General features: G+C 29.4%; 1 protein-coding gene across 3 annotated transcripts in view; it reads right to left on the minus strand.

The window, feature by feature from the left end:
- Positions 1-21,031, minus strand: part of LOC123010647 — a 57,027-nt gene that overhangs the window by 28,341 nt on the left and 7,655 nt on the right. For 2 of the 3 annotated variants that reach the window (XM_044407715.1, XM_044407712.1), the window contains exon 4: positions 12,239-12,425. In XM_044407715.1, the coding sequence (XP_044263650.1) occupies positions 12,239-12,425 (187 nt within the window). The remainder of the gene's footprint in view (positions 1-12,238; positions 12,426-21,031) is intronic. The other variant, XM_044407713.1, reaches the window with a different exon arrangement.

The following is a 21,031-nucleotide window of genomic DNA, read 5'->3' on the forward strand; positions in this document are numbered from 1 at the left end:
ATGATCTTGTATATGTTTTTTTATAATTTTTCTCTGGGGCGCAAGTTCTGGCGCATCCTGTATAATAAGTTTAAATTGCTTTTCTAAAGAGTGTTTTTGTAACCTAGTGACTTATTTTTTCTTTTTCGAAAACTTTAAAATGGCAACATGGCATCACATACACTCTTATTATTGACATCACCTAAAGGTATTTTCCAGTATACAGCATGTCCCAAAGATGAATTGCAATATAAACTTTGTTTTTCAAATGAAACTAATTTTTTGTTAGTCGATTTGGCCTGATTTTTAATTTCTTTCTTTCTTAAAACAATGTTTTCAAAAATATAAATAAATATATAAAAATTTCGAAGTTATGAGAGTTTAAATTTTGCAATTTGTCTCTATTTCTATTGGAAAAATAATTTTTCAAGTTCTTTCGCTATAATTTTTATAGACAATTTCTTTTTAACATATTTTCCATGTTCCTGTTATCTTACTTTATATGGCATTTTTCTCTGGGGCGCAAGTTCTGGCGCACCCTACACAGTGAGCGGCAAAATTATAGAATAATCTCATTTATTAAAACTGAAAATATTTTGTTTTGGCCAAAAATGCTCGAACAGTTCATTTTTTTATAATTGTATAATTTATAACTGTTTTTCGTTTATATCAAAATTTATTAGCTTTCATACTTGAACGATTTTTTTTTCGAAAACTTTATGCAAGAGATTTAATATTTTGGTGTTGTCATTTTGAGAATTAAAAGATTTAGTCAAACTGACTAAAAAAATTGGGCTTACCATACACCAAAAAGTGTAAAATTTTTAATTAATTTAAGAACTGTGTATTTTTAAATAAGAAAATTGACCTGTTCGCTTGCCAGTTCGTGTATTTTTGCCAAAACAAAAGTTTTAATAAGACTATTACATATTTTTTTGCCTCTCACGTTATATATTAATTTAAAAAACAAAAGATTAAATAAAAAAGTAAAAATCATAAAAAGTAACTACATATAATTAGAGCAATTTTGTAATACTGTATTATAATATGAGATACACTTTTATAGTAAAAAACTTACACAAACGTGAAAAAATAATATCAAAAAATTATTTAATCAAGCATAGACTATAACAAATATCACATCAGTTTTTACTATTATTTAAATTTGGAATTATTTAGACGTGGAATTATTTGGAATTATTTTGAAGTATTTGTCAATAATGTCATGCGTTTAGGCGCGAAAACAGATTTTTCCTGCAAGGCTGAAAGGTAAAACTTTGACTTGCCATATTTAGTTATAAAAGTGTTCACTTTTGCGTTCTCCTRCTACAGAATGTAGGGTTTTGTATAGATGTCACGTATGGCCATCWGTAACGCTCGTTAACGTGTCGTTTTCCGMCCCTTTACTCACTACCATTCAGCGTGATTGTTGTTCACTTTAAAATCCGGAAAATCCGGGGAGCAAAATAGCAGTTTTGTTAAACGTTTCTACTTTTCGTCCATTAGAGACCGGAAAATGGCCAAATTTCAGCTTATATGAATATTTCGGGGCAATGAACTCGTCGTGATCKATTAAGTGGGTGTTTACGTCGGAATCGTCGAATAAATAATTCAGAGTGAATCGACCTTTGATCAAATTACWCGTAAAATTTCTCCAYCCCRGTAATCAAGCGCAGATTTCGCTTGAAATTTTTAACTTAAACGTAATCCATCAAGGCCTGACTTCTCAATTACCGGCCCGGATTTACATAAAATCCATACACCGCAAGTTTTATTCATGATGAGATTTTTTCGAGTCCAACATTGATTACCCAGTTTGCTCACACATCGAACATAATAATAYCGTTAAAAAATCCGGAGGCGGCGAACAACTCCAACCAAAGAATCCGACAAAAGAAAATAAAAAGATTTCGAGGGGGAATTTAATTACGAAACAAAACAGATCAAGTTTTGAAACGTTTCATTAATTTGCGATGTTTTCAAAGCTATTTTTACAGCGGACGGGAATTGTTCTGTTTTTTTCAAGAGTTCTTATTAATAATTCAAACAGGCCAAACAACTTAAAAATATTTTTTACAGATTCAATCTGAAAGTTTCAAGCCTCGCTGATTTCGCCTGAAAATCGCCTGAAACTATTGATTTTCTCAGTATTTACTTTATTGAAATTTGTTTCAACTAGTTTAGTAGTGTATTGGAAACAGGAAGTGTAACTAAAGGTTAAAGGTAACTCTTAGCTTTTAACTCTTAACTTTCAAATCTTAACTCTTAACCAGAAAATAAGAAAGCCCGATTTCCATCTAATTTAATGTGTCGGGCCCCAAATCGATATCGCAACCCGAAATAGACTATGTAAACATCGAGGACAATGCCTTTTAACGGAAAAATAAACACAGAGAAAATGGGCACAAAAGCCAATTCTTCATATCAGCGATAATCGCACTATTGGAGTTTCACTTTCGTGCCTGTTATCTCATAAAATCGACAGTTCTTGCAACCGGAAACTAAACGTTGCAATTGCAGGAAGTTTGTGTTTGTATCGTGGRGAGAAATTAATTCATGCTGTCACCGATAAAATAATCTTTTGAATTTTAATTGCTGCCGGATGAAACGACAATCAAAATTCAATTCATCGTCACACCCACGAATTCAACTTAAAATATTCTTAATAAAATTACTTCTTCGCAAGCTGGTTTTATTTTAATAAGTTCTGAAAAGGCTGAATTTTGCATTTTGAGTCCCAATTTGCACGAAATGAAATTCATACCAACTAAATCGAATCGGATGCAAATTTCGTCAAATCAGTTTTGAATAAATTAGAAAACAAGTTTAGTTGAGATTCGCTTTGTTTAGAACTTGCTGCAAGAAATAAATTTAATAGAAAAGTTTACTTGGACAACACACGGCTTAAACGAATTATAGTCCCTCAAGGTTGGGGTAAATACACAATTTTTGTTATTTTTCTCTCTATTGATTGGGGAGTCACAAAGTGTTAGCGTCGGGAAATAATTCCCAAAACTTACATCTTTTAAACCGATGAAATTCAATTTTCTGCACATTTAACTTCGATATTGGGTCGAGGGGATGSCAAAATCGACGTTAAATAAAAAATTGTTTATGAAGAAATAAAATAGAAATTTCAAAATAAAAATCCCAGATTCTTGTAATCGGATTAGGGGATTACTACTGTAATCATTTAATAGGGCCATGTAAGTCGCAATAGCACTACTCGGAATCTACTTCAGCAAATCCCAGAATCAATATTTTACAATTAGTTTAGAAATAGAAAACAAGTATGAAATCCCCATAGTTGTCCATAGCTAATTAGTGGAATTCAAGTATCCAATTAAGTGCGGCGAGGGACTGTTTAGCGACTTGTTGCTTGATAGATTTCGATTCAAATAAAAAAATTCAGGAAAAAAATTTTTGTTTCACGAGTAATGAAATTTTACGAGTTTTTCACCAAAATACAAGATTTAGGCTATTTATTTTCCTCCCACATGTTGCTTTACAACAGAATATTAAACTTGGAACTAGTTATATTATTCAAAGGTTTCATTATGTTTTTCTCGTTAACAAGTGATCTTGGATTTACGAGTATCAAGTAAATACATACATAATAACAATAAAACCAGGTCTTAAAGATAATCTTAATTAAATAAAATTTTATTCAAATTTGAGAATTAATTTCAGGGTTGCATGTCGAAACAGCATTTTTCAATTTTTTTCCAGCTAGCAAATTAGAAAATAACATGATGGTTATGTTAATACCGGTAATAAATTAGTGGTGTGGTAATACATAAAAATTTCGTTTGATTTGTGTGCTCCTTTCCCCACGTTGAAAACTTTATTAATCCCTTGGCTCGAAACAATACGTGGAAAATGATAAATCCCCATTAATCTTCCCTCTGGAATCATAATTTAAGCACCGCTCGGCCTACAGCAATCGATGAGTCGTGTTTTCAATAATTTTCGGTTCATTTTCGCGGCTTTGTTTCGCCGGCAAGGAAATCTCAGCCATTTCCCAAGAACCGGTTTTAATTCAGGAAAGCTATTGTTCGGCGAACAATGGGAATTTATACGTGGCATATTGTGCACCGAGGATAATGTAAATTGGTTATTTTCAAAGATAATTGCACACAYGAACGACGAAAATTGATTTTTTCGATGAATTTTCCGACAACTAATGGGAAATACGCGAAAGCAGATAGTGTTCGCGAGAGGAAAACAAAAAATTTCACTGAAATTGACGTGGTTTTTGCTTTGATGTGATTTTCTGACGCTTTTAACTGGAAAAATAAAGATAAAACTTGCAGGTCGGTCGAGGATTACAATATTTTTATTTTTACAGAAAATGTTTGTAGAAACGGACAAAAAACTCGCTGCATTTGCAACACAAAGAATAATAAAATAATATACTTTGATAAGAAAACCTTTTGTTTATGTAATGTAATATAAGATCTGGTAAAAAAGCCGCCAAAGTTTAAAAAAGTTGAAGTTATATCCCGGCGCATCCACCATTTTGGTCAGTTTTATGAAAATAATTCTAAGTAAAAATTAACAGAAGTAAAACTTAGAGATAAATTTGTATRGATTTAAAAACATGCTGCATTTTTTGACAAAATAAATGATTTTCTCTGCCACGAACGAGATAAATCGTTCGAGGAAAGCACAAATACCGTCAATTACGATATAATTTTGAGAGTTTTAATCATATTTATCACAATTTGTAGGATTCTTAATTTTTTCTGATAAAAATGAGCTAAATTGCTTGAAATAGGTAGGATAAAATGACGTCTATTTTCAGTTTTGCCSATGTTTTGCCGCAATTTACAAAATTAAAAAAATAGAGACCGTTTTTAGGTCCCGAATTGTCAAAAATTTGTGCTTTATAACTCTTACAGGCTCTTAATAGAGTTAAAACCTATTAAGATAAACATTTTACTTGATGTTCTAATATTTTACAGTAAAAAAGCTCTCATGCTTTGCTCTTATGCTTATGCTCTCTTATTATGCTTTTTAGAATTAAAATATAGAATTAAAAAAAAATGTTTTTACTACATTTTATGCACTTTTAGACCCTTTGAAGTGCATTTCGATCAATTTTGAAGTTTTCAATTTTGAGATTTYTGACATTTTTCGATTTTCGGTACCCGCGGCAGTCTATTTTTTTCCTCATTTTTCGCCCTGTTAAATAATAATAATTTGGTGGTTTTTTGAGCATGTTTTTATAAAATGTTGCAAAATTTCTGAATTTTTTTATTCAAAATTGTGCTAAATTGTTTAAAACTGCTAAAGCAATATTAAGTATGTCATAATTTGGTTATTTTTATCGAAATTTTGCAAAAAACAAGTTTTCGTCCAAAAACAAAGTAAACTTTTCAAAAGAGATCAAAACAACGTAAATTTTATTGTTGTTTTTAAATTCAGTTTGACAATATTTTTCGAAAAAAAAAAGAAAAAGAGTGATAAAGTAAATCGTTCGAAAGACGTCAAAATAAATTTTTATAAAATTTTGCAAAATATTTTTTTTTTGTTCAAAAACAATGAATCATTTGAAAAAGGTCAATATAAAGACGATTTTTATAAATTTGTTTTTTACGACTATTTTGACAACATTTCAAAAAATTTGTAAGTTTTAGATTTCATTTGATGTTTTTTTACAAAATTTTGAACATAATAAGAGAATTTTATGGTTCAAAATGAGCTAAATCGTTTAAAAGAGGTCAAAATCATTCATTATTAGAAACTTTGCTTATTATTTTTAGACTCATTTTGACGAAACTTTGCGAAAGAAATAATTTTTCGAAAAATAACGTCAATTTTAGTAGTTTTTAAATTTTGTTGAGCTAGTTTTTAAAACAAAAATCAGCGGAAATAAGACTTGGATATGTGTTTAAAGACATAAATTTAAAAATAGCAACAATTTAGAAAAAAAATTCATTAATTGAAAAAAACGATTTGTAAAGATTTTTGGGAAAACTGTTCTCCAATGTTCTAGTTTGATAATAACTTTTTAACTCAGTGATGTAATTAGAGAAACGCATACTTAAAAAAAATAAAAATAATTTGGTTATTTTTCACGAAATTTTGCAAAAAAGACGGGTTTTTGTCCAAAAACAAAGTAACATTTTCAAAAGTCGTCAAAACAACCACAATTTTAATAATTTTTATGAAATTGCATAATTAAGTAAGTTTTTCGTTCAAAAATAAGATAATTCGTTTGAAAAAATTCAAAATAAAGTCAATTTTTATATAATRTWACTAATTTTTTACCATATCTGTATACAGTTATACGAAATTAGAGAGATTTTTTGTCATATTCAAGCTAAATCGTTTAAAACGGCCTAATATTGCGTCAGTTTCGACATGATTTGCTTTTAGGCTTATTTTGACAGCATTTCAAAGACATAATTATTTATTCTTCGACACTGTCAAAATTTACGGTTTTTCTCCCGTGTAAGGAAGTTTTGACAACTGTTTGGCATTTCTCAATATGAAATTTCAGATTATTTTTAACAGATTTAAAGCAAGTTTAAGTCTTGTTGCCTCTAATTCGAAGAATAAAATGTTGTATTCAACTCGCCTGAGTGTAAATCGGACGCTTTATTCCATCTCGTTACACTCGTGGTTTAAAAATCCACTCGGTGAAATAATGCGTCCGATTTACAATCAAACTCGTCGAATAAATAACTATTTTTATTTAATTTGATGTTTTTTAAACTTATTTTAACGAAATTTTGCTCAAAAGCGAGCAAAATAGTTTGAAAGAGGTCAAAATTATTTATTGTTAAGTAATTTGCTTATTATTTTTATCTCATTTTACCGAAACCTTGCAAAAGAACATCAATTTTAATAGATTTGTTGGTTTTTAGACTTTATTGAACAATTTTTGTATATAAAGATCAGAGGAAATAAGACCACGAGATCTCTTTAAAGACATAAATTTAAAAATTGCAACGATAAAAAATTTCATCAAATGAAAAAAAAACATTTGTAAAGATTTTTTGGAAAAACTGTTCTCCAATGTTTGAGTTTGGTAATAACTTTTCCACACAGTGATGTAATTAAAGGAACGCAAACTTAAAAAAAATAAAATATAAGAATGTTAAAGTTTATGAAAAAATGTAGAATGAAAACACTCAAAGACGTAAATCGCAAATAACTTTTTTTTATGGTTAAGGGAAACAAACGTATTAAAAGTATCACCAACACAAAAATAAAATCGATTTGCAAGGAGAAAAAAACATTATCATTTTAGTTCATTCTACGATTTTGAGCAACTTTGTATAAAACATAATAATARTTTGCACTTGCACTTGCACATCACTAGATGTAGATTGCAGTGTTATTTCTCAGAAAGCGGAACTGCAAAAAGGTAAACAATAACAAACCCCAGCGGTAAAGTTTCCATTCACTGAAGTAATGTTCTTATTCCTCACACTCCCAATGAGCTTTCTAAATGTTCAGCCGTTTGATTCACTCGCAATTTGCGCTGAAACTGAAATAAAATTTTGTTGATCGACGAATCAAAAAAGAATTCATGTGTTTGATYAAAGCACAAATTAAATCAGCAATCCCKATTTTATCGCACAATGAATACGTTTCATTTCACTTTGTAATGAAACACCGCGGTCGCCAGTGGCGTCGGCACGAATCCTCCATCCGGGGTTATTACAAGGGTCAGTCCTGCCGCAGGGTTTAATTTAAACATGAATTAATCATGCGTTTCCGCCCAGATAAGCTCTTATTTTAATAAACATTTTCTTGGGTTCGTTTACCCGGAAAATTTTTACAAGTGCGAATTCGCTGACCTCGTTTGTTGTGGCGGCAGGTAGTTGGGAATGTGGGCCAAGGCGAGCACATCGAGAGTGGCTCCAATTAATTACAGGACGCTGGAAGGCCTTAAAAGTTTTATTYGCTTCAGGGATCAGACTCGAGACTCACTCTTACCTTTGGGTAATTACCTCGCCTGGGCACGCTTCGAGATCGGGAAAAAAATACTAGCTTCTTAGAAAAAAGGCTTGTAGATACTTGTAAATTCCAGGGAGAGTTAGATTAATCTGATTAATACACCTAAAGATGTCGAAGGTCCTTTTTTACATTCACGACTTGTCTTGGAAGCGAAACGAAAGCTCTTTCATTTATTTTTARSCAACTTTCAATGTTGAAGCTTGTAGATCTTGTAGGTCGGATTACAGGTTCGGGTTTGTTTGTACTTCAACCTACATGTGTGTCTAATTGAGTGTTCAAATTCCAAAGATCGAATTATGCGCCATGTCTCATTGTGATTACTTGAAACCGCTTATTCAGTAACATTCGTATCACACAACAAACTTCATTTTGTTGCTTGATATAAAGCATCCACATCTGCTTCATAGTCTTTRTAATACAACAGTGTCGTATGTTGTGTCACAATTTACACAAAGATTAATTGATAATATCAGTTTTCAGGTATAATGCTCAGTGGCAATATTATAATTTAAATGTTTTTTGAAAAGGTTGAAACTCACAAAATTGATATTGTTTTGACCTCTTTCAAGAGATTGTGTTCGTTTTTGATCAAAAAATTCGTTAAAATAAGCTTAAAACACATCAAATTAAATCATAAATTCAATTATTTCTTCGAAATGTGGTCAAAATAAGCCTAAAAACAATAGAAATAACACTGCAATCAACATCTAGTGATCTGCAAGTGTATGTAAGTATTACGTTATACAAAGCTGCTCAAAATTATAGAATGGACTAAAATGGTAATGATTTTTTCTTCTTGCAAATGTTTTATTTTCTTCAATCGACTTTATTTTTGTTTTGGGATACTTTTAAAACGTTTGTTTTCTTTAAGGAAAAAACTATTTGTGGTTTACGCTTTTGAGTGTTTTTATTCTACTTTTTAATAAACTTTAACATTCTTATATTAGTATTTTTTTAAACTTGCGTTCCTCTAATTACATCACTGTGTGAAAAAATTCTAATCAAACTAAAACATTGGAGAACAGTTTTCCCAAAAAATGTTTACAAATCGTTTTTTTTTTCATTTGATAAAGAATTTTATAAATCGTTGCTATTTTTAAATTTATGTCTTTAGACAGATCTCCAAGCCATAGGCTGATTCTTATTTTGAAAAATTGCTCAAAAAAGTCTAAAAACTACCGAATCTATTAAAATTGACGTTATTTTCAAAAAAGTTACTTCTTTCGCAAAGTTTCGGCAAAATAAGCTTAAAAATAACAAGCAAATTATTTAATAATGAATTTTGACCTCTTTCAAACAATTTTGCTCGTTTTTGATATAAAAATTCACTTTTATTGCAAAATTTCGTTAAAATAAGCCTTAAAAAACAGAAATTAAATTAATGATAATGAATGATAAACCAGTCGTTATACTCGTAGTTTAAAAATCCAATCGGTGAAATAAAGGGTCCGATTTACACTCAAACTCGTAAAAAAAATAACTATTATTTTGACTTCTTTCAAACTAATTGTCTTATTTTAACAAAAAACTTACTAATTTCATAAAAATAATTATTTACGATGTTTTGACCTCTTTTGAAAAATTTTGTCAAAAATAACCAAATTATGTTATAATTAGCATTACTGTATGAGATTTAAGCAATTTAACTTATGTTTGACTAAACAATTTCATTAAATAAATTTGATAAAAATATGCCTAAAAAAACATTACTTTGACTTTTTTATATTTATCTCGTTTTTGACCAAAAAATTTACTTACATCACAAAATTTTCTTAAATCGAACCTAAAAATAACCAAGTTATGTCAAAATTGATGTTATTTCAGCATGTTTTAAGCAATTTATCTACTTTTGGATTAGAAAATTCATTCATTCTGCAAAATTTTATATTTTTCAAACTATTTACTTCGTTTTTGTACAATCAACTCACTTTTTTGCCATATTTTATCAAACTGAGCTTGGAAGTAACCAAATTATGTTATAATTAACGTTTTAAGCAATTTAGTTTTTATATGACTAAAAAACTCATTAATTACGCAAAATTTGACCTAAAAATCTAATATCATAATTAACATTACTTTAACCTCTTTAAAACGAAATTATTGCTCCTTTTTAACCGAAAAATTTACTACTTTTGTCGAATTAAACCTAAAAAAGCCACCTTATATCAATTAACATTATTTTACTTGTTTTAAGCAGTTTGGCTGTTTTTGACTAAAAAATTCACTAATTCTTCAAAATTTTAAAAAAATATGCCAAAAAATTACCAATTTTTATCGACAATGACTTTGCTTTCATCTCTTTTAAAGGACTTTGCTTATTTTTGTTTAGAAAACGTACTTATTTTCCAAAATTTTATAAAAACATGCCTAAAATTCATCAAATCATTTGAAATCTGACGTTATTTTTGTCTCTTTCAAACGATTTAGTACCTTTTTGGAATAAAAAACTCACTTTTTGCAAAATTTTGTTAGACTGTGTCAAAAACAATCAAATTATGTCACAATTAACATTACTGTAGCCTGTTACAGCGATTTATTTTGTGTGTGACTAAAAATTGAGCAAAATCCGACAAAAATATTTGCCTAAAAATCACCAAAACATATTAAAATTGAAATATTTTGAACTATTTAGCTTGTTTTCAACTAAAAAATTGACTTATTTTGCAAAATTTTATGAAAACATGCGCAGAAACCTTCGAATTATATCAAATTGTGACATAATTTTTTCCCTTTCAAACGATTTATATATCTAATTTTTTGAGAAAAAACTCATTTATTTCGCAAACTTTCGGTAAAATCAGTCTAAAAACTACCAAATAATATAATTGACAACGTTGTTTTTGACTGAAAAACTCACTTAGGTATTTTTAAAAGTTTTTTTTCACTAATTTTTATTAAAAAAATTACATGAAACTAAATAACATAATTTTGCAATAGAAAAATGGTGGATGCGCCGTATAATAACTAAAATGTTACTCGAAATATTTATTATAAAAACATAATAAAATTTTACATTAATCTAGAATTATAAGGGATCTTTTATAATAAGCTATTGTATTATTTAACTTGTTTTTAAACTGCAAGACAATGATATACGAGTCTTATTTTTCAAATTCCCGTTAATAAAAATATAAAGTCGATTCAGTACTACGACTCATAATTATATTAATATCACCGATAAAATCCCTCCTCATTAAATTCGCCAGTTATCGAAAAGTAATTCATCATTTATAATAATCAAACAAAAACTCTTTCAATATTGTTTATTCAAAATTATTAACACTAACAACCCCGTTTGGTAAATTCAAACTCTACATAAATTTATTATTAATAAGCACATTAAACGTCAATTTCGTGAGTTAAATTGGTTACTTTTTCAGATAGCAATTTTCAATTTGATTTAACATAAAAGCGTGCAACACACGTGTCTATTCACCAAGAAAATCAATACAAACAACTAACACAACGATAACAGGGTATTAATACTAAAGCACTCTGTTGTTAATATTTTTCGCGCAGAAAGCTCAAGTTGGATTACAATACTTGTAAGCAAGTTTTCGTCTTTGCAAAGGCTAGRATCTCATTTAACWCAATTTGTATTTGCGAAGTGTGTAAATCAGCTTCCACATACAAACTCCACTACTCTAATTCCGATTATCTCCCTGTACTTAGTCCCACTTTCGCCRAGTTAACATCCCTCAATCCACATGTTCTTTTCACTGTTGACTCGCTGCATCACACATCAAAGTGTCTCAAGCAAACACATGATTGTGATGTTTTATAATTGCAAGAAGTAAAACATTGCCTGTAATTAAACTCAGACAGCTGACGCGTTTGCGTGACATTCAAGTGGCTTTGTTCTCAATAAAATTACTCAACAAGATTAATCGAGAAAAAACCGTGACATTCACTAATTACAATTATTATTAATTGAGAGGGTTTGGAAGGGTCTAAGCTTCAGTAAAAGAAGATTATTTACCATAAACACGACCCCAAACTTAATTTAATAGACCCTTGAGGAATTTAGTGACCGGATAAAGCCTTTGCGAACTTTAGAACTCCATAAAACTACTTCCAGAACTTAGTGTCACAAGTTGGAGGCAATTACAATTTTCAATTCAGTTTCATGGTGCTTTTTTATTTCCATAAATCAATTTTGAAAACAGCAGCTCGTTGTCCTGAAACCTRAAACCTTTGTCCAGGTGCACAAACAGGAAAACGCAAACATCCCCATTAATTAAATTTGATCAACCGCAACTCTCCGGAAATGCCATGAAAAACTCCTTACCTGCTAGCCGTGGAGTTGACACTGGTGTTGGATCGAGACCGACGATTAATAATAGAATCACCGCAATTGACTACGCCCCCTTTGTTCGTAATGCTGAAAGTCCTAAGTCTGTAGAGATCATCGCTRAGTCGGGGGTTGTAAGCCTTTTCCGGTAACGAGCAAACCCTGGGCCGTATGTGGTCTGGAACTGAATAATTGAAATTTTACAGGTTAGAGAAATTTCAGACATTTTCAGTTTCAACAGTGTTACCGTGCCACTGGTTTCAAACATATTTATTTTTAATGTCAGTGAATTGCCCAAATGAAACAAGCTTTCAAGTTTTACGAATTATTAATTAATTAATTAATTTCATACATGTTCAGTTTTTTGCTTAATAATTTTTGAAATGMCCAAATGAAACAAACACTCAAGTTTTATATACAAATTATAAAAAAATACAGATAGAGAAATTTCAGACATTTTCAATTTTATGTTTTTTTTTCATTGTACAACTGAAACAACTTTTTTAAGTCTTACGATAAATTTTTAAGAAAAACTACAGAATTTTCAGATTCAGATGTTTTCAGTTTCATGCCTATTATTTTTTTTTATTGTCGGGAATTGCAAAGCTGAAACAATTGTCCAAGTTTTACAAATTATTAAAAAAAACTACAGGTGAGAGAAATTTGCATTTTGAGTTTTATGCCTATTAATTTTTCTTTAATGTCCATGAATTGCACAACTGAAACAAGCTTTCAAGTTTAACAATTTATTTAAAAAAATTACAGATTGGAGAAATTTCAAGCATTTTCAGTTTCATTCGTATTATTTTTTTATTGTAAAGAATTGTAAAACTGAAACAATAAATAAGCTTTAAACAATTATTATATATTAAAAAAATATAAAAAATTATAAAAAAATACAGATTAGAGAAATTTCAGGCATTTTCATTTTTTTTTCGTTGTCAGTGAATTGCCCAACTGAAACAACCTTCCAAGTTTTACGAACTATTAAGTAGAATTTACAGATTACAGAAATTTTATACATTTTCAGTTTTTTGCTTAATAATTTTTGAAATGCCCAAATGAAACCAACACTCAAGTTTTATATAGGAATTATAAAAAAGTACAGATTAGAGAAATTGCAGACATTTTCAGTTTCATGATCATTCAATTTTTTTTTATAGTCAGTGAATGCACAACTGAAATAACTTTTTAAGTTTTACTATGAATTATTAAAAAAAATACAGATTATAGAAATTTCAGACATTGTCAGTTTCATGGCTATTAATTTTGTTCATTGTCAGGAATTGCAAAACTGAAACAATTTTTCATGTTTTAGGAGTTATAAAAAAGTGCAGATTAGAGATATTTCAGACGTTTTCAGTTTCATTCTTATTAATGTTTTTTCCATTGTCAGTGAATTACCCAACTGAAACAACCTTCCAAGTTTTACGAATTATTAAAAAAAAAATACAAATCAGAGAAATTTCAGACATTTTGAGTTTCATGCCTATTAATTTTTCTTTGATGTCCATGAATTGCTCAACTGAAACACGCTTTCAAATTTTACAATTTATTTAAAAAAAATTACAGACTAAAGAAATTTCAGGCATTTTCAGTTTCATGCCTATTAATTTTTCTTTGATGTCCATGAATTGCTCAACTGAAACACGCTTTCAAATTTTACAATTTATTTAAAAAAAATTACAGACTAAAGAAATTTCAGGCATTTTCAGTTTCATGCCTATTAATTTTTTTTTCATTGTCAGTGAATTGCTCAACTGAGACAACCTTTCAAATTTTACGAATTATTCAAAAAATTTCAGACATTTTCAGCTTCGTGCCTATTAATTCTTCTTTAATATCAGTGAATTGCCCAACTGACAAAAGCTTTCAAGTTTTACGAATTATTAAAAAGAATTTACAGGTTATAAAAATTTCATACATATTCAGTTTTTTGCTTAATAATTTTTGAAATGTGTAAATGAAACAAGCACTCAAGTTTTATATACCAGAAATTATAAAAAAATACAGATTAGAGAAATTTCAGACATTTTCAGTTTCATGTCAGTGAAATGCACAACTGAAACAACTGTTTTAAGTTTCATGATGAATTATAAAAAATGAAGATTTTAGAAATTTCAGACATTGTCAGTTTCATGGCTATTAATTTTTTTCATTGTCAGGAATTGCAAAACTGAAACAATTTTTCAAGTTTTAGGAGTTATAAAAAAGTGCAGATTAGAGATATTTCAGACATTTTCAGTTTTATTCTTATTAATGTTTTTCCATTATCCGTGAATTATCCAACAGAAACAACCTTCCCAGTTTTACGAATTACTAAAAAAAATTACAAATCAAAGAAATTTCAGACACTTTGAGTTTCATGCTTATTAATTTTTTTTTCATTGTCAGTGAATTGCCCAACTAAAACAACCTTTCAAGTTTTAGGAATTATTAAAAAGAATTTACAGGTTATAAAAATTTCATACATATTCAGTTTTTTGCTTAATAATTTTTGAAATGTCCAAATGACACAAATACTCAAGTTTTATATAGATACCTAGGAATTCAGATTAGAGAAATTTCAGACACTTTCAGTTTCATGTCAGTGAAATGCACAACTGAAACAACTTTTTTAAGTTTCATGATGAATTATAAAAAAATAGAGATTATAGAAATTTCAGACATTTGCAGTTTCATGGCTATTAATGTTTCTCATTGTCAAGAATTGCAAAACTGAAACAATTTTTCAAGTTTTAAGAGTTATAAAAAAGTGCAGATTAGAGATATTTCAGACATTTTCAATTTCATTCTTATTAATGTTTTTTCCATTGTCAGTAAACTAATTACCCAACAGAAACAACCTTCCAAGTTTTACGAATTATTAAAAAAATTTTACAAATCAAAGAAATTTCAGACATTTTGAGTTTCATGCCTATTAATTTTTATTTTCATTTCAAATTTAACGAATTATTAAAAATATTTCAGACATTTTCAGTTTTATGCCTATTAATTTTTATTTCCATTGTCAGTGAATTACCCAAACGAAACAACCTTTCGAGTTTTATAAATAATTAGTCGCTGTTTTCAGGCACTCAGAACATCAAAAAAGACGAGTAATTCGTAATTTCAGTTGCAACAGCATCTTTTATTGTTTTACTCGAATAACGCCTGTTTGGAAGCAGACAGAATTGCAAATAAACTCCGAGCGAATCAAATGTCACTCTCCTGTTAATTCTTTATAAGTTTATTGATCGCTGTTTCGAGTTTCGTTCAAAATTCATAAAAAATTCAATTTGTTTTAATTTTTTTTGTTGAAATGAAAACGCAAGTTATGCCGTTTAGCACGGCCGCATTCTTGACACGTCCTTTATGAGATCAGTGATTTCATGCTGTGTAGAATCACCGGTGATGGTCTATTCCACAAACAGCCCCTGTTTGCCCCCACATTTTCCACTTGAAAGAGCCCCGAGTGCGGCCAAATAAAAATAATTCAATTTCGACGTTCAAATTAGCTCTTCTAACATGACGAGACGATTACGCCATAATGTGGAATCGTTGAAATTAATTAAAAGCTTCACGATGGAAACAAAAACCGCTAATTTTGGTGTTTWAGTCAATTTGGGGGAATTACCAAGTCGTTCAAGTGGTTCCCTAATTATTATTAAACTTTGACGATTGAGGGTTTTTAAAGGTGAAACTCGCGGAAAGGTCACACGGAGGTGTGCAAATTTCACGCCAAGGTTAGGGAAAATCGAGAAAATTGGAGTTTGGAGACAATTTTCTATCAGGTGTTGTGCACGTTTACTTTGCAGAATGAGAGTGTTCATATTTGATTTCTCACTATTTGGTGCACAAGTAACTGAATTTTCGATGATTTTCTACAAAAAGATTCACTGTGAAACGCGCCTACATGTGTTCATCGAGGTTTTTTTGTTAAAAATCGAATCTGGAACATTGGAAGCTATCACAATTCCAGCAGTCCACTTTTTCCAATGTCCGACTCATCCATTTGCAATTACTGATAAAAAGTTCAACAATGGCTTTCTATTTCATTGTATTGAAGATTTTTTATTCAAGGGTCACTCACCAATTTTCATTATCTGTCATTCGTTCACCCTGATTTATTTTCTCCCAATTCTATTGAACTCTGCCATGAAAGCGCAAAAAAGACTGATATTTTTTAATCATTGCTGAAAGCCATATAAAGTGGAAATTATGTACATTAAACTCGAATCTACAACTTTTATATAAAAAAAATACACAAACAGAAATTTTAGAAAACTAGTCAAAATTAAATAAAAAGGATACAAAAAACAAATATTATAGAAAAGAGCGGAGGAAAAAAGTAGCCAAGAAATTAACAACAATAAAGAAGAAGAAAGAAATAAAAATCACGTACCCATCAAATAACGGAAAAAGTCAAGAAAGAAAACAATCAAAAAATAAGAAAAAAAATGTTACAACAAATATGTATTAAAAGATCAACAAAGAAAAACAATAAGAAGTTTCACATTCTCACAAATCAARTGGAATTTTGAACATTGTTACAATCTCGAATTTTCAATTTTTCAAAAAACCAGCTAAATTTTCAGTCTAGTTTTTGAACAAAAAATGAATTTATACAATACAGTTTAAATAAATTAAATTTTAAAGTAATTCATTTGTAGCTAATAGATAACAATAAAAAATAAAGAAGGAAATTTAAGAAAATAGAAAGACAAAGACGAAGAAAAAGAAACAAGTGTGAAAAGTAGTCAAAAAATAAAAAGAATCAAAAGCACCGCAAAAAGAAATGAAYAAAAACGCAATCAACGAAGTAAGTGAGAGGAGACAGAATACCTAGGAATTTGAAAACCAATAAAAATAAGAAAAATAAAAAACTAGAAAGGACATAACAAACATAAAAAAAATAACAGTCATCATTATGTCGTTTACTCTGCTTTAAATTAATCTTTCTCAAACTGCTTAATTGTTTAATTCTTGCTGAAAGCAAGAAATAAATTGGAAGTTATGTACATCACTCTTGAACCTCCAACAACAATAGAAAAACAATAATTTAAAAAATATGTTCGAAATTAAAAATAAATATACAATATAAAAATATTGTAAAAAAAACAAAAAAAGCAAAGGAAAAAATAGCCAAAAAAATTAAGAAAAATTAAAAAGAAGAATAGTTACATAAAGTTATGTACCCAACAAGTAAAGGGAGAAGTTAAGAGAAAAAACAAAAAAAATAAAAAAAATATTATCAAAACAAATGTTGAAAGACTGAAAAAAAGAATAGTATAGAATTACACATTTTTCACTGAAAGCCAAATGGAGAAATTTTCTCCATTATGTTACAACAACGTAAATTAGCTAAATTTTAAGTGTAGTTTGTGAAAAAAATAATTAAATTCCAACAAAATATATTCGGACTGCTTTAATTGATTTTTAAACTGATTTGTTCATAGCCGGTTTACAAATCTAATAATAAAGAAGTAACAATCAACACTGACAGATAAAGGAGAAAATTATAGAAAATAAGAAGTTAAAAAAGAAGAAAAAGAAACAAGTGTAAAAAGTAGTCAAAACAATCAAAAAACGAGTAACAAAAAAAGAAATAAAAAATGCAATGAAAGAAGTCGAGGAACAAGCTAAGAGTCTGTGAAGGCATAAAATAAATAAGCAATATAAAAACCTAGAAAGAGCAAGACAAACAAAGAAAAAAGGAAGTCGCAATTTTCATTATGTCGTTTGCTCTACCAATTTAATGTTTCTCAAACCTATGAAAGTTTAATTTTTGTTTCAAGTCACAAATAAATTGCAATTTAGTTGATTTCGACTTTTAGAGTGTACATTAATCATCTAATGGACTCTAGTAATAAGAGAACAAGTTTGTTACTTTTATGTAAACAGGAGGCTCCCCGTATTAATTTCAGGTTTGAAATTAATTACATAACCCGTCAGAAATGCAAAATATTATTCAGAATTGGTGACAGATAAGTTTCACCCTTTCAGAAGCCACTTTYCACTCAGAGTACAAAATGTTAAAGACAAGTTTAAATAATTGAAAAATTCTTTACATTTAAAAATATGAGGCTGTTAAAACTGCCAACTTTCTTTGGTGTTAATTACGTAACAATAAATATCCTGTTGCTACAATGAAGTATAAATCTTTCTTAGGGATTACGCGGTGTAATTTACTAGATATACAACGCAAATTCAGTTAAATAAGGTCATATATTATTTTCTACAACTGTTCGGAACCCATGTCGAGATCAATAGAAAAGTAAACTCATAAAGTGGAATGTTTTTGACATATCGTTCGCAAAATCCCAACTTTTACATTGTGTACGAGAAAAATAATTCTAACTAAACTAAAAATTTAGTTTCGAGAGAAAAATATATGTTTGTAGCCGTGTTAATCTGACATTTGATAACGTTTTTATCTTTTAATTTCGATAAAACACTCGTATAAGCTGTCTTATCTGTGTTTATTGCTACTAAAATGGGTTCAGGGAAAGGTTAATTTGTGCTTTCGTAAGACAACTGGAATAATTTTCGAAATCCGCGTCTGTAGTAGTAGCTTCAACGGTCTATTGTGAGCATTATCGTAGTTTAAGACACAAATAGAGTGTCTATCTCGTGCATTCCTTTGAAGTATTTGCTATAATTCCCTTCGTTGTAATCTAATAATTCATGTCTTTGTAGCCCGGAGGATTAAACCAAACTGTAATTAAGTAAAATTAACACAAAACGAGCGAGTAAGACAGTAAACATTTCGTTCGTAGCCTCATTAACCTCCATCTTCAAACCGTCATCCTGTCATCTCGCTTCCCTTCCATTAAATTAAAAATGCAAAAGAAAGGAAAAATGGGAGGCCTTCGCCGCCACCTCCCCTTTCCCTCGTCACCGTTTAAGCAACTCGGAAATTCAGCGATAAAAATTACGGGTCCGCCAGTTACACACTCATATTATCCTCCAGAAGTTAATATTTTATCAGGCGTCCACGTGAAAATCAATATCAGGGCCTTCGTGCACAATACGAAGCTTCATAACGCAATATGAAGCCGTTTAGTGCACTTTTATTGAAAGTCAAGGACTGGAAGTGGAAGATTCTTGTTTCAGAGCAAAGTCAATAAAGTGTGTTGTGTTGTTTCCGACAAACAGGGGCTCGAGACGCGGAAAAGTCGGCGACGCTCAACAGGTCTCTTTTAAAACATTCATTTCCATTAAGGTGGGTGGCTTCTTCGACGGAATTATTCCATCGCGTCGTAATGGACGCGAGATTAACACCTTCATTGTTGGAATTTTTTTAAGGGAAAAGCTGGGTTGCAGACCGGCTCAAGTTATTACGRGGAAAACCGAGGCAAAGGGTGAGCATTATGTGGGGTTTTGGACGGAATTCTAATGGAGCTGCACCACCACTAGTAATCACAGGAATGATAACAATGATCAACCCCAACTCAACTTTGATGAAATTATTTAAAATYTTACACATTTGAAGTAATTGAACTGATGTGATGAAATTTCACCAATAAACACAAATTTAATTAAATAGTAATAAAAATGCGAGAAACAAKTAGTAAAGTAAAAGGTAGAAATAGGAGAATAAAAATTAAAAAACAGGTGTTTCTGGATTATTTTTCGATACTTTGTTCAATACGAATAAAGAACAAAGAATAGAGATAKMATTTTAAAAACAAATGAAAAGAAGATGAGATTTAAGTGGCCGAAAATACAAAATTAAAATAAATTAAATAAAAAGAAATAAAAAACTGGATATAATCAAAGAAAGAAGAGAAAAAAATACAATAAAAAACAAAAAATAAGTAATGACAGGCAGTAAAATAAGAGCAAAAAAGAAAAATCAAATAAAAAGAGCAGGAGTGGTAAAATTAACGAAATAAATAGAAACAAGAAAATAAGAAAAACAAAAAAACAAAGCAATTTAGAACAATTTTCATATGAAATTTTGTTATATCTATTTAGCAAAAATAAAAATATGTAGTTACAACATAAGGTGTGTCAGAACTCGCGCCCCAGAGAAAAATTTCAAGTAAGGTAAGGTACCAGGAACATGGAAAAAATTCTATCTGTTAAAAAAAATTGACATTTATTTTATGACGTTTGACATTTTTTATGTATATTGAATGATACTGATGATCTTGTATATATTTTTTTATACTTATTTAGTAAAGGTACAAAAAATTTGCCAATAAAAGCCACAAATAACATTAAACAGAGTTACAATTTAGGATTCAGCTTCCTTGTTCCCTCTTCTAATAGCCTGTAGCAAAAGAACAATTATTTTTACAATAAAAATAGAGTCAAGTTTTTTTCTGGTATCTTAGCTTACATGGCATTTTTCTCTGGGGCGCGAGTTTCGGCGCACACTGTATAATTTTTAAATCCTACTATTTTATGACCTACTAAAAAATCTATCGCTTTTTCTGTTTTGTAAACAGAAATTAAATTAGGAACAGTATAATAATTAAACAAGTAAAAACAACAAATGAAATATAAAGAAATAAAAAAGAGGAACAAAAAGAAAAAAACTGAAAGAAATATAAGAAAACTGAAGTTATGTATTCGAAAATAATATGAAAAACAAAACATAATTGAAGAAAAGAAAAAAGATTAAAATAAAACAAAATAGAAAATAAAAATAAAATAAGGACAAAACATAAGAAGATATAGAGGAAATCAACGGAGGAGGAGTAGGCAATAAAATGAGAGAGAGCAAAAATAAAAAAATAGAAGGAACAAGAAAAGAAAAAAGATTATAATATATACCGAATGAATATAAAGTTTGAAATCAAG

The sequence above is a fragment of the Tribolium madens genome, unplaced genomic scaffold (assembly GCF_015345945.1).
Source record: "Tribolium madens isolate multiple individuals breed KSU strain unplaced genomic scaffold, Tmad_KSU_1.1 Scaffold_91;HRSCAF=231;Tcas5.2_LG7, whole genome shotgun sequence".
In the NCBI taxonomy this organism is placed as follows: domain Eukaryota; kingdom Metazoa; phylum Arthropoda; class Insecta; order Coleoptera; family Tenebrionidae; genus Tribolium; species Tribolium madens.